This window comes from Pogoniulus pusillus, chromosome 35 (genome assembly GCF_015220805.1).
Source record: "Pogoniulus pusillus isolate bPogPus1 chromosome 35, bPogPus1.pri, whole genome shotgun sequence".
NCBI lineage: Eukaryota > Metazoa > Chordata > Aves > Piciformes > Lybiidae > Pogoniulus > Pogoniulus pusillus.
In genome coordinates, this window is record NC_087298.1 from 12659427 (window position 1) to 12673929 (window position 14503).

At 51.3% G+C, this 14503-nt stretch overlaps 1 protein-coding gene across 4 annotated transcripts in view; it reads left to right on the forward strand.

Moving 5' to 3' along the window:
- AK8 (adenylate kinase 8) overlaps positions 1-9533 on the forward strand; it is an 88583-nt gene extending 79050 nt beyond the window's left edge. For all 4 annotated transcript variants that reach the window (XM_064171552.1, XM_064171551.1, XM_064171553.1 and 1 more), the window contains 2 exons: positions 7717-7797; positions 8975-9533. In XM_064171552.1, the coding sequence (XP_064027622.1) occupies positions 7717-7797; positions 8975-9221 (328 nt within the window). In that variant the 3' untranslated portion in view covers positions 9222-9533. The remainder of the gene's footprint in view (positions 1-7716; positions 7798-8974) is intronic.
- Positions 9534-14503: the final 4970 nt, after the last annotated feature.

Below are 14503 nucleotides of genomic sequence, written 5' to 3' on the forward strand. Positions count from 1 at the left end.
CCTCCCTCCTGCTGCAGGCAGCTCTACGGTTGGGTTTTTTTTCTCTTTGCCGAGGAGGGCTTTAACTACAGCGAAGTTTGGCTGAGCTTCCAGCAGCAACACGGCAGCGAACAATCCAAGTCTTTGAGAACAATGAAATATGTATGGCTATCCCTGACAGCCCCATAAAGCAGAGCAATTAGCCGCGTAATCCGAGAAAGCCAAAGCCACCGGCAGCCCACGGTTCCCTATTAGTTAAATGCTTTTTGTACGTCCTCAGCCCATCAAATCAACTAACACTTCCTTTAATTGGTTCATGAATTATACAGCTCGGGCCGCATTATAATTTAATCAGCAGTAAACATTCCTGGGGCCCCCGCTGTAAAGTCGAGAGCGCTCATTAATTCCTTAATTTCAGCAGATGGAAAGGGAGGGAGCGGCGGGGATGAAGGGTGAAGGATGCTGGGATGAAGGGTGCCAGTACAGAGAGCCTTGGGCGATGGAAGGAGAAGAGATGCGCGGCCGGGGAGGGGGCTAAAAAAAACCTCACAATAATAACGAAAAACCAAAGGTGTGGGGGGCGAGGGTTAGGGTTTGGGCTTGTCTTTTTTTTTGGGGCTGTCAGAAACTCAATCTGTGAGCTGTCAGCAGCTCGGACCTGGAGTTTTTTCTCTCCTCCCCCTCCCTACCTCTCCCTCTCTGCCTTCCCCTGCCTGCCTTCACCCCACCTACCGCCGCAAGTGACTGACGGATTCATAGGGAGCCTTGTCAAGCCGTCTTTAAACATCAAGCCAGCGGGGGGAAACCAAGCCCGATGTAAATTAATTCTTGTCTTCGGGGCCCCCCTTTCTCCGTCCCCATGAATATTTCATGGCGGGCAGCATAAATATTAATTCTAATAGCTCTGCACAGTGGTTATTATTTCTGTTTTATGACAAATAGTCATAAAATATTCAGCAGCCTTTTTTAGAACATTTACACACTTGATTGTGAAATTTCCCTGCTTCCTGGGGGCACAGGAAACATATTGGGGTTCTCTTGATGGACTTTTTTCCTCTCCCCCCCCCTCCCCTCTTAATTAATACTATGCTGCCTTAATATTTAATGGGATTTTTTTCACTTCTCTTTTTTGTTGTTGGGTTTTTTCCCCCCTCCCCGACTTCATTTGAGGATTTATTTGCCAGTGTTTAAAAGAAGGGGGAGTTTTTATTGCCCCCATCTCCAAATCGGTTTCCTTTGACACATACATGAAGTGACACAGTAGAATCCACTCTTTCATTCCAACCTCCTCCCCCCATAACCAAATGCTTTATTTTATTCAGCTGTTTGGGTGCCACTTCTTGATTCGATTTGATTTTCCACACCAAATTGCCTACCACTACCAAAAGTTAGTATTTAAGGGATGGGGGTTTGGGGTCGGGAGGGGTTTAAGGTAGTGTTTTAGAGGGACATCATTTGCCAGCAATTGGATTCCATCTATTGACTAAAGGAAGGGAAGTTGCCACCTTCGGAGCAGGAGGTGCTAGAGAGGAGAAGCAGCAGGCAGGTAGCAGAGGCAGCAGTTCTGAGATGAGTTTGCCAGTGCTTAACCCTGGAGTTCTTGCTCCGCTCCAGATTTGCCTTGCAGAGCTCAATTATTGCAGGGGTAGGCTGCGAGGCATGGAAGGGAACACAGGGGCTGCGTTTGGGGAAGAGGGTTCGGGTCCCTGACCTCGGGTGCCTGGGGCTGCAGAGGCTGTCGATGGTCTGAGCCTGCCTCTGGTTAAGCTTGCCGGGAGTGGAAGCGGAGCCAGCCAAGTTACTCCGGAGCAGTGCTGGCTGCCGTCTTGCTCTGGGATTCGTAAGGCACCGCTGGAGCCAACTCCAGGGGGAATGCAGAGAGGCTGCAACAACAGCAGAGAGGAAGGAGGAGGCAGAGAATAGGAAGGAGGGGAGAAATGTAAAGCGGTTTGGACTGGAGGTGCTGATGCAGCTGAGCTCCTTAAGACGTCTGGGAAGAGTTACTGTTGCCTTCTGAAGAAGCTTAAATATGCGCTGGAGCCCTCAGAATGGAAACATTTGCTCTGCCTCTGTGTGCCTTTCGCTGTGCCTAGGTAGGGCTTACACAGCCCCCCAAAGCTCTTCAGGCTGCTGTGGCGTGGAATGGCTCTGGCTGCCAAAAGGCTTGGGGTTCTTCGTGGTGTGAGCCTGCAGAGGGAACAGTTTGGATTGGAAAAGACCTCTAAGATCATCCAGTCCAACCCCCTGCCCAGCTCCACCATGGGCATTCAACCATCTCCCCAAGTGCCATGGCCACTCATTTCTTGAACACCCCAGGGATGGGGACTCCACCACCTCTCTGGGCAGCCTCTGCAGGAGCTAAGGGAGCAGAGCACTTGTGCTGGTGCTTACAGAATCACCAAATTAACCAGGTTAATTAAGACCTCCAGGATCACTGAGCCCAACCTAGCACCTAACCCTTCTCATTAACTAACCCATGGCACTAAGTGCCTCATCCAGTCCACTCTTAAACATCTCTAGAGATGGGGACTCCACCACCTCCCTGGGCAGCCCATTCCAATGCCAATCACTCTCTCTGCCAGGAACTTCCTCCTAACATCCAGCCTAGACCTGCCCTGGCACAACTTGAGGCTGTGTCCCCTTGCTCTGTTGCTGGCTACCTGGCAGCAGAGCCCAACCCCACCTGGCTACAGCCTCCCTGCAGGCAGTTGCAGGCAGCAATGAGCTCTGCCCTGAGCCTCCTCTGCTGCAGGCTGCACCCCCCCAGCTCCCTCAGCCTCTCCTCACAGGGCTGTGCTCCAGGCCCCTCCCCAGCTTTGTCGCCCTCCTGTGGACACCTTCCAGTACTGCAACATCTCTCTTGAGGAGCCCAGCACTGGACACAGCACTCAAGATGTGGCCTGAGCAGTGCTGAGCACAGGGGCAGAAGAACCTCCCTTGTCCTGCTGCCCACACTGCTCCTGAGCCAGCCCAGGATGCCATTGACTCTCTTGGCCCCCTGGGCACTCTGCTGCCTCCTGTTCAGCTCCTCTCTCCCAGCACCCCCACGTCCCTTTCTTCCTGTCTGCTCTCAGCCACTCTGGCCCCAGCCTGTAGTGCTGCTTGTATAACCTGGGTCTCAGTGTTGCTGCAATGTGTTGTCCCTCTCGGTCAAAACCTAGAGGCTGAAATAGCTTCTCCAAAGAGAGACAAGCTTGCATCTTTCACCAGAAGGTAGCTCAGAATTGAAAAGACATCAAGGCCAGGTTGGATGAGGTCTGGAGCAACCTGGGCTAGTGGAAGGTGTCCCTGGCAGGAGGTTGGAACTGGGAGATCTTTATGGTTGCTTCCAACCTAAACCATTCAGTGAATCTATAAATAAAACCTCCCAACAGCTTCTTCTGTAAATGAGAGTTAAGAACCATTTCATCCATCACAGCTTCTGAAAGCAAAAGATGTGGTCAGTTTTCACAACCTGGAAGAAGGTTGGAGTGAGGTCAGAGTCCTTCTACCTAGTAAGAGGCAGCAGGATAAGAGGAAATGGCCTTGAGTTGCACCAGGGCAGGGTTGGGTTGGAGATGAGGAACAATTTCTTTGCTGCAAGAGCACTCAGGGATTGGAACAGGCTGCCCAGGGAGATGGCAGAGTCCTCATCCCTGGAGGTGTTCAGCAAATGTGCAGATGTGGTCTTTGTGGAGATGGCTTTGTGGTGGCACTGTTGGGTTAAGAGTTGGACTCGACAATCTCGGAGCTCTTTCCCAACCTCAACGATTTTATTCTCCCTCTCTCTCTCTTGCTGGCTCCTTCCTGTTTCCTTTTGCTGGGGTCCTCTCAAAGTCCAGCCAGCAAAGTTTGCTGCGAGTTGGACATCACACAGGCCTCTGATCTCCACAATCTTGGCTTGGTGGTTGGGTTTTCTCCTTTGCTCTAAAGCAGACTGCTGTGGTACTTTGTAAAGTGCCAGGAGCAGTTGCTAATTTAGTAGTTAATGACAGTCACAGAGAGTGTTTTTCTTGCCCCTGGAGAGGTTTTAGGCACAGCTGGGGTAGATTTGCCACTATCAATTATGCACCATTTTAAACAAGAATTGGCCAGCAGGGGCCTCCTTTTTTTCTACTTTTTTTTTCTTCTCTTCTCTTCTCTTCTGGCTTTTATTTCTTCTCTTTGCAGAGTGTGGAGAATTGGAACATGGCAGCTGGTACCTGCCTGAGAGGGGGGAAGGTATACAGGAGTCAAGAAGCCACAGGAAAGATGAATAGCTTGCTATGTGGAAAGTTGCTGTTTCAGCAAAAAAGTTGAAGTGCTGCAGTATGAAGTGGCTCAGTGTTAATCATGGAATCAGGCAGGGTTGGAAGGGACCACAAAGATCAGCCAGTTCCAACCCCCCTGCCATGGGCAGGGACACCTCACACTAGATCAGGCTGGCCAGAGCCTCATCCAGCCTGGCTTTAAACACCTCCAGGGATGAGGCTTCCACCACCTCCCTGGGCAACCCCTTCCAGCCTCTCACCACCCTCCTGATGAAGAACTTCTTCCTAAAATCCAGTCTGAATCTCCCCATTCTATGAGTTTATGAGTCTGTGATTCTACCTAGGGATGCATTTCTCTTGCAGACATGGCCCAAGAGGTCTACAGAGCCACACCCAACAGAGCACCAATTTCCAGCAGGTTCCAAATGGGTTTGGGTTGCTGCTGGGTAGATGCTGAGCTCGTGGGGGGAAGAAGGGAGGATTCTTGGTGCCTCCCCAGGCTGTGCCTCACGGTGCTGCTGGCTGACATAATTCACCTGTTGAGGAGCTGAGCTAACAGCTTGCCAACTCTGAAAGAGAAGCTGCACTAGATGCTAATCCAGCAGGATAATGTAGTATTCTTTGATATGAGGCTGTGTTTTCTCACCTCCCTGTCTACCAGTTCTGATGACATCTTGTTTCATATTTCCCCTTGATAGAAGTTGTGACACATTACAACATACAAAGCCTGGCTGATTCCTAAAGGGAGCTTTACAGAGGATTCCTTTGTGTCAAAAAAATTACACTTGGTATGTGAAAGGGGCCAAGCTCTGCCTGGGGATGAATCCAGCACTGGCAGGGAGCTGCTCCAGTTACTGCTGTAAATGCTAGGTCAAGGTTGTGGGTGCAGATCCCTCTCCTAAAAAGAATGTGGTGAGCAGCAGGTTGAAGGAGGTTCTGCTCCCCCTCTACTCTGCCCTAATGAGGCCACATGTGGAGTACTGGGATCAGTTCTGGGCTCCCCAGTTCAAGAGAGACAGGGACCTGCTGGAGAGAGTCCAGAGGAGGTTGTAAAGCTGCTGAGGGGCCTGGAGCAGCTCTGTGAGGAGCAAAGGCTGAGCCCTGGGGCTGAGAGCCTGCAGAAGAGCAGCCCCAGAGGGGAGCTGAGCAATGCTCAGCAAGACATAAAGGGTGGAGGGCAAGAGAATGGGGCCAGGCTCTGCTCAGTGGTGCTCAGGGACAGGACAAGGAGCAGTGGGCACAAAGTGGAACCCAGAAGGTTCCATCTGAACAGGAGAAACTTGTTTGGTGTGAGGGTGCTGGAGGCCTGGAGCAAGCTGCCCAGAGAGGTTGTGGAGTCTCCCTCCCTGCAGAGATTCCAACCCCATCTGGCCATTGTGACCCTGGGCAAACTGCTGTGGGTACCCCTGCTTGAGCAGAGGGGTTGGCCTGGATGATCTCCAGAGGTCCCTTCCAACCTCCAGCATGCTGGGATCCTGAGATTTCCAAGAGAAGTCCACCAAAGCTCTTACCTGGACATCTGGAGGGTCAAGCTTGTTGTGTGCTCACAGTGGCCTGAGAGAGGGACCTGGGTGAAATGTCACTGTGCAGTCCCGGGAGGAGCTGGAGGAGTTGTGTCATCCAGCAAGGCTCACGCTTCACAGGGAGATGGAAATAGGTTTTACCCGTGTGAGTAAACCTCCTGGGGCTGCATAATAGGCTGTGTGTGGTATGTGTCTCCTTCAAAAGGATGATAAAGCTTTTCTAATTGGAAGTATTTTAAGTCTAGACTCCAGCTCTGTCACTGCCTTTCCCCTTCATCTTTTTTTTCTCTCTTTCCCTTCCTCTTTTCCCTGCTTCTGAGCAATTCTAAACTGACAGCCTTGGGGAGTGTCGTTTCCTCTTATCTGCGGGAGGTGTTTTGCCTGGCAGGGTAAAGCATCCCACATCCCACCGGCAGGACCGTGGGATGAGGAGTCTGTGCTGCTGCAGAGCACATTCTCTGCCTGCCCAAATGAAAAGAAATAAACACAAGGCTGTCTATAGGTATATAAATAAATCCACCTTAGCAGGGATGGCTCCACTCTCCCACCACCTTCCCTCTGCACTCCTCTTTAATGGTGACACCAGGCTGGCTAATAAGAGGCGTCTGGTACGCAAGAGAAGGGAGGCTCAGACAAGCTTTTCAGAGTTCAGTTTCTTGGCAGCTTTTTTAAGTGCAGGTTTGTTGGGTTGGGTTTTGTTGGTTTGGTTTTTTTTTTCAGGCTTCCTGCCTTTCAAACAGCAGAAGACTTCTTTTTTGAGTTAGCAACTCGGGAGGCACGACAAAGCCTCCTTGATAGGGCAGGGTGTGATCCTTCAGCGGGCTGGCTTGTTGCAGGCGCTAATAGGGAGCCCTATCAATTATCAGGGCTGTGTGAACGCCGCTCCTCTCTCTGCTAGAATATTCATCTTGAGGCACATCAGCAGCCCTTACCTGTTGTGACAATCACGTTTTGGTGCCATTGTTGGGCAAGGGAAACAAAGGGAAACAAAATGTTGAGAGTGTAAGGGATAAAAGAGTCTTGAAACTGTTGTTCTTTTTCCCTGTCTTTGGAATCTCTGAGATCTTGAATGTTTTATTTCCTGGCTGTTGTTTTGTTACCACGGTGTGAAGAGAAGTCATTACCTGGAAGCATTTGAAGAGAGAGGTGATTTTCATAACTTTAAATCCTACAAGGGCTTCGAGTAATCTGCTATCTGAATGCCGAGGGGAAGCTCAGCCTTTCATCTGGTCTGATCCCACCCGGGCGGTGTAAAATGTTCCTTTGGTGATGTCGAAAGCAAACAGCATCTTCTGTGAGAGGCAGACAAAGAGGAAAAGAGGAAGGCTGGCCTTGAAGGCAGCAGGCAGGAGGAGGGGTGATGTGAAGGAGGAAGGGTTGACAGCCTGTGGGCTCTGCTTGCTGCCTGCAAGTTTCTTTTGCAAAGTTCTCAAAGGCAGCCTGGTTCTTTATGGTGATCTGATTTGTCCAGCGGGAGCAGGGAGGGGATTGTCCCCTTGGACTCTGCTCTGCAGGGGCCACACCTCGAGTATTGTGCTCAGTTTTAGGCCCCTCATTACAAGAGGGATGTGGAGGTGCTGGAACCAGTGCAGAGGAGGGCAAGGAAGCAGGGGAAGGGCCTGGAGGATAAGTCTGATGAGATGCGACTGAGGGAGCTGAGGATGGTGGAGGTTGGAAGGGATCTCTGCAGTTCATCCAGTCCAACCCTCCTGCTACAGCAGGGTCGCCCACAGCAGCTTGCCCAGGGACTCATGACCACCCTGTACTGGCCATGGAGTACCACATAGAGTGTGTGCCAAAGAGCTCCTGCCTTGATGAGCTTGAACCAGGGCAGAGAGGTCCTGTGCACACACTGCAGGTGTCAGGGTTCTGCTCCTTCCATCTCTGTGTGCTCCATTCCTCTGAGGAAGGATTAACTCACGCTCTGAAGGTCACAAGTGATGTTCTCAGGGTGTTAATGCCCTCCACTGTTCTGTTCTCCACAGGGTCTTCTTCTTCCACCTGCCCTATGAATCCATCCTGGAGCGCCTGTCTCAGCGGAGGACTGATCCTGTCACTGGGGAAAGGTTAGCCTGGTGCTGAACAGCTTCCTGCTGCCTGGTGCTGAACAGCTTCCTGCTGCCTGGTGCTGAACAGCTTCCAAGGCTGCCAGTGAGATGAAAGCAGCAGGCAGACTCCACCTAAAGGAGCTCAGAAGCGTTGGACTCTTGCTTAGGGATCCTGTAAAGGCCAAATGAAAACCTTCATAGGTACCAAGCTGCTCCTGCTCCTCTGCTCACCTTGGAGCCTGAGGTCCTCAGCAGAGAGGAGCCCAGGCCTAACAGTTTCATGGCCACTGAAGCAGTTGGTGAAATAACTCTGAGGAAAGATGTCTGAGGCCTAGCCAAAGTGCAGATGGTTTTCAGACATTCCCATGGGAATTTTGAAGGCTTCCCAGCTGGGGAAAATGCCAAACTTGCTGCACTTGACTTCCCCCAGCCCCTGTGATGGTTGTCTGCTGAGATATTAATGTTTCCTGCTCAGTAGAGCAGACTTATTTGGGTCACTGTGGGATCAGGTTCTCCAGCATGGAGCTCATCTCACTGGCAGCCACATTGCCCTGTGCCACCACTGACCTTCATGCTCACAGCCTTCTGCACCTCAGGCAACAAGTGACAGTCAAACACCTTCCTAAACACCTGCTGGGGCTGGTGTGGATTTGCAACCTGTGCTTTGTTATAGAATCGTTGAGTCACAGAATGGTAGGGCTTGGAAGGGACCTTTGGAGGGCAAATCCAACCCCCCTGTCAGTGCCAAGTTCACCCAGGAACACATCCAAACAGGGCTTGAAAGTCTCCAGAGAAGGAGACTCCACAACCTCTCTGGGCAGCTAAAGCAGGGGGGTTGGACTGGATGAGGCATTTAGTGCCATGGTCTAGATGACTGGACAGGGCTGGGTGCTAGGTTGGACTGGATGAGCTTGGAGCTCTCTTCCAACCTGATTGATTCTATGGTGGTCTCCAGAGGTCCCTTCCAACGCCACCATGCTGGGATTCTGTGATCTGCTCAGGCACACAGCCTGGGGCAGAGCCTTCTTCACTTGTGGCAGTGTGATGGTCAGGGAGTTATCACCTCCCCACTCTTAATCTCCCAGACTAGACTCGTTAAAATATTCCAGTTAGCCTCAAACCAGCACGGGCAGTGATCTTCAGCAGCTAAGCCTTGACTTCAGCCAAAGCAGTGGCATTTGTCTCTCTCCTGCAGGTACCACACCATGTTCAGACCAGCCCCCACCCCAGAGATCCAAGCCCGGCTCAGGCAGCACCCAAGGGACACGGCAGAGAGCATCGAGAGGCGCGTGGAAGCCTACTCCAGGAACGTCAAACTGCTGGAGGACTTCTATCCAGATGCCTTTTATGTCAATGCTGACCAAGACCCTCAGGTTATCTTTGAGTTCATAGAGAGCTGCATCATTAAGCCCCTGCCACGCAGACAATTAACTCCCTTGTAATTGCTAGGAGCTGATTTTAACCTTCTCCCTGGAGCGCTTGCAGTGGGGTCCCTGCATTGAGAGGCTCTCTGAAGGTTTCAGCCAAGCTGTGTTCAACCTGAAGCTCACCAAGGCAGGGTGAAGTGCAGGGAGCAAGGCATTGTGCTGTGTTCCAGCGTTCAGTGGTCCCAGGTGTGAAGCCCTGTGGCTAGGGAAGTTGCTGTGGTTCGTTCCAACACCTTTTCCTGACCCTGTGATTCAGTGAGCAGTGGTTTTGTCTCACCTGTGTCATGCCCACGAAGCCAAACTGTAGCATTAAAGCTATGAGATGTGTTTGTGTCTCCATTCTGCTCCTCCTGCTCTCCACTAAACCACACAGGCTCTGCCTGTCCCACTCTGCTGCAAGCAAAGACAAAGACAAACCCAAAACCTGCAGCCCTGCAGTGCCCTTCCCCAGGGACAATTGCAGCTTTTTGGGGCTGGGCTGCAGAGGATTTTTTTCCTCCTTTCTTAACTCAGGTGGCTTTTAAAAGTTCACACACAGAATGTCAGGGGCTGGAAGGGACCTTGAAAGATCATCTAGCCCAACCCTGAAAGTTCTGGCAGGACACTCTGCAGGTGCACTGACCACCTTTACACTGCCTTGACTTAAGACTGAGCTTCTCATACACTCTTAAGAGCTGAAAGTAAAACTTTCAGCTTGTAGATAAAGGAAGGATTGGATCCTAGAGAGTCTTAGCAAGTGTAGAATGCAGCTGCAGTCAAGAAACAGAAGTTTCACTTAACAAAAAAACAGAGCAAGCAAAAGCAGCACAATAATTAACATAATCCCCTGGGCAGGAAGACTCAGAGCAGCTGGAAACAATCTCCAGAGCCATAGAAAAGTGGTTGCAGGGCCCTCACTTTCAGAGCCCAGTTAAGGCTCCAAAGAGCTGCAGGAGCAGGTAAGTTGATAAATTGGATTTTCCTCGGGGAGTGAAGTTCCCAGCCTGAGGCTGGCCTGGCTGGGCTGTGCTTGAGCAGGCTGGTGCCCACTTTTTCTTTGCTCTGGCTGTAGAAAATGCTCAGCTAAGTCTTTCTTAACTTGCTGAGAAGCAGAGCACTGAAAGGAGGCAGCTGAGGCTCTGCTCTGGGAATGCAGCTCCTCAGTGGTTGTGAGGAAGGGGAGAGATCTGTGATCTGTGGCTGTGATTCAGAGGAGTGCTGAGTTTGATGCCTTTATTGTGCCTCTCTCTGGTTTTCGTTCCTGTGTGAGTTCCCTTTGAGCAGAGGCTGAGGAGCTTCAGCTTTCCCCTGGCACCCTGTGTGGGAGGCTGCAGGAGGCACATCTCCAGGAGCCTTTTGGTTTTAGGTGGCTTCTCTGATCCTGATGCTGTAAAGGAGCTTGGGTCTTTGTTGCTGCCTTTGATGCTGTGTGTGTGGGTCTGTGTGGAGAGCTGCAGAGAGGTTCAGGCCAATTTTCCTCCTCACACCTGTAGAGTGAATTCCGATGGGCAAAGCCTGCTGCTGGCCCAGATGACTGTGGGGATGTTCTGTTGTGTTCAGAGAGCTTAGGGTCAGGATTTTCAGTGTCTTTGAGGGGGTTGGTGACTGGGAATTGGATTTCTCAGCCTTGAGGGCAGCTTTAAAAGCCTCAGAGTAAAGATCTTTGAAATCTAAGCAAGCCAAATCCTCTGGCACCAGTGGTGCAGGCTGAGTCCTCTCTGCCTGTCGTGCTGAAGCTGCTCACAGGGCACAGCCACAAACCCTCCTGTCAAGCTGGGCAAAGGTGTTTGTGCCAGTCCTTACCTGTAACAAATGTGCTGTTTGGTAACCTGCTTGGGCAGCTGGAAGGGGGGGAGGCTTTATGCTGCTGCTATAAAGATGTGCTGTAGCAGTCATGCATAATTGGGAGCCCTCCTATTAATAATACATGGGGAGCTCATCTTGCTAATATCACCTTCATCTGAGTGCTCCCACCAAATATTTTGATAGATGAAATGGGGAGAGAGTGCATTTAAATACTGTTTGTACTGCAGCTTGGGTACAAAAGGAGGAGTGCATCTTTAATTAGACAGGTACATCTGCTTAATTAATTTAGCTGTAAAGCCCTTCCCTCCCCCCCCCTTCATTCTTTCATCTATATGCAGGCTCTATATTAGTTCTGCTCTGCTGGTTCCATAGAAACTGAGAGAAAAGAGCTGGTCTCATTGAGATGCACTTGGCATGCCTGGCTCTGGAGTCTCAGGTCAATGGTCAACCCCCAAGGGCTTGCAGCAGGCCTGAAGTGCAGAACGTAAGGGTTAGCAGAACATGCTAATACTCATGTAGAACTCTCCCTCAGAAACAACTAAAACAATTGACATTCATTTAATTACTGTAAATGAAACAGTCCCTGCATCACTTTGCATAGCAAAGCCCTCTTAATACCAAAAAGGTTCAGTGGGTGGAAGGCAGGAATTAGGCTTTTCTAATTGGAATGCCACACTTGCCAGCCAATTTGGGCTTGCTTTTATTAGCATCTTCTGCTGCTAAAACAAATGTTGAGCAATGAGGGAAAACAAGGTAAAGAGGAGGTGGTGGGGACGCAGCAGGGGCCAGGTGTTACTTATGGTGGAGCTTGCCTGGGTCTGGAATGGGCACTTCTATCACTGTGCTTTCTGGAGAGGGCTGCTTGGAGGTTGTGCCACAGCCTATATGTTATGCTCCTAATTACCAAGTTCAGCAGCAGGATGTGTGCAGCAGTTCCACAAACTTTCATGTCCACCTGCTCCAAACGTGAGGTCCTTTGGTGCTCTATGGTGGAAGGATCAGCTCAAGATTGCTGTGGTTCTGCGGTCCCTGAGCACCATCAGTGGATGCTGGCAACCTGATCTAGGTATGCCTGTGCCAGCAGGGGTTTGGACTGGATGGTCTCCAGAGGTCTCTTCCAACTTCCATTGTTCTATGGATTCTGTGAACACCCCAGACCCAATCCTCCAGCAGAGTCCCTGCAGGGACACCCTGTAGCTCCCAAAAGACTTCCCTTGCTGCCTCCTTTGGTTTCTTGCCTTTGCTTTGCTGCTGCTTAGGTGCTGGAACAAAGCTGGGAATGGGGACATTCAGCCTGGATGTTAGGAAGAAGTTCTTCAGCAGGAGGGTGGTGAGAGCCTGGAAGGGGTTGCCCAGGGAGGTGGTGGAAGCCTCATTCCTGGAGGTGTTTAAGGCCAGGCTGGATGGGGCTGTGGGCAGCCTGATCTAGCATGAGGGGTCCTGCCCATGGCAGGGGGGCTGGAACTGGCTGCTCCTTGTGGTGCCTTCCAACCCTGACTGATTCTATGTCTACCCACACTGAGAGAGAAAAAAGCAGCTTTTCAACCTGAGATTTCACAGAATCCCAGACTGGGTTGGGTTGGAAGAGACCTTGAAGATCATCCAGTTCCAATCCCCCTGCCACATGCAGAGACACCTCACTCCAGCCCAGCTTGCTCAAGGTCTCATCCAGCCTGGCCCTGAACACCTCCAGAGAGGAGGCATCCACAACCTCCCTGAGCAACCTGTGCCAGTGCCTCCTCACCCTCACTGGAAAGATTTCTTCCCAATTTCCAGTCTCAATCTCTCCTCTTCCAGCCCAAAGCCATTTGCCCTCATCCTGTCCCTACAAGCCCCTCTGCAGTTTCCCAGCAGAGCAGCTCCAGGCAGACCTTTGTACCAGTTCTGGTTAAACCCTTCCCACTTCACTGTGAGCCTGGAGTGCAGCCAGCCAGTGCCACCTGTGCATTCAGGTGCAGAATCTACCAGAGAGGGAGGAGTAGGATTGGGAACTACTTTGAGCATTTCCCTTTTGTTTACTGAGAACCCAAACCCACCTCCTTGCACTTCAGCCAGGGGCTTCCATGAAGCTGCCTTTTGCTGTGACTGCCACACTCTGAGGCTCAAGCTGCTGCTGCTCTTACTTCTAGCTACAAAAACATGAGCTTGTGGCTCTGCAGTAGCAATGTCTGAAGTTTATTATGCTGTTAAGTGCTGGAGTGCTGCTAACTACCCACTTACAAGGTGACTGCCAGCAAGAATCCAATAAGCAGCATGAACTGGGTTGTAAAATGCCAACGAGCACTTGATGATGATGATGGTCAGTAGGAAGCAGGCACGTGGTGGGCTCTTGCTGGCAAACCAAGCTGCACTTGTGCAGGAAGGCAGAATGAAGAAGGACCTTCCTCACCCCCAGCCATCATCCTGCCCCCTTGAGAGCAACCTGTTGGCAGACAACTCAGACTGGCCTTGCACAGCTCTGCTGCACAGGGCTTAGATGTAGTCAGAAGAGCAACAGCTTCAGTGACCACCCCCACCCTGCTCTGTGGTGGGGGCGTTGAGGAGCAGGGTTGGGCTCCCTTCTTCCTGCTCTTCCTGATGCTGCACCTCCAGTTGTGCCTGCAGGGCCGCCCAGTGCTGCTTAAAGTGGGCAGCTCACCAAGGCAGGGCCCTCACAAAGGTGACCTTATTGTGGCCTTCCAGTATCTGCAGGGGGCCTACAAAAAAACTGGGGAGAGACTTTTAGGCTCTCAGGGAGTGACAGGACCGGGGGGAATGGAGCAAAGCTGGAGGTGGGGAGATTCAGAGTGGACATGAGGAGGAAGTTGTTCAGCATGAGAGTGGTGAGAGCCTGGAACGGGTTGCCCAGGGAGGTGTTTAAGGCCAGGCTGGATGAGGCTGTGGGCAGCCTGCTCTAGGGTAAGGTGTCCCTGCCCATAGCAGGGGGGGCTGGAACTGGCTGATCCTTGTGGTCCCTTCCAACCCTGAGTGATTCTATGATTCTCTTGGTGTTTCAGAGATGAAACTTGTACAAACAGGTCTGCTGCAAATGTGAGTCGAGGGCACAGGAGCACAAGTGTGATTTGTAAGCCTTAACTAGGGCTAGAAATGTTTGCCTTGGGTTCTTGCATGCCAGGAAAGCCTTAATGAGGCCAGAATGGATGGTGCTGTGCTGCCTGCAGGCACTGCTGATGCATGAGGCACTGCAAAACCTGGGCAGTGTGAGAAAATCAGGGAGCTCCTTATTGCCTCCTGTGTGCTTTAGCAACCATCACAGTTCCTCTCTACAAACAGGCTGGGGGAAACTACAAAAGGAAAGGAGATGTGAATGGGGGTGGAACACTGCAACAGGTTGCCCAGAAAGGTGGTGGAGGACCCATCCCTAAAGACATTCAAGATCAGTCTTGAGAAGGCTCTGCTCTAGTTGGAGATGTCCCTGCTGAGTGGAGGGAGGAGGCTGGACAAGATGACCTCTGCAAGTCCCTTTCAACCCAGTGCATTTGATGATTGGAAGAGCCCAACCCATAGCTATA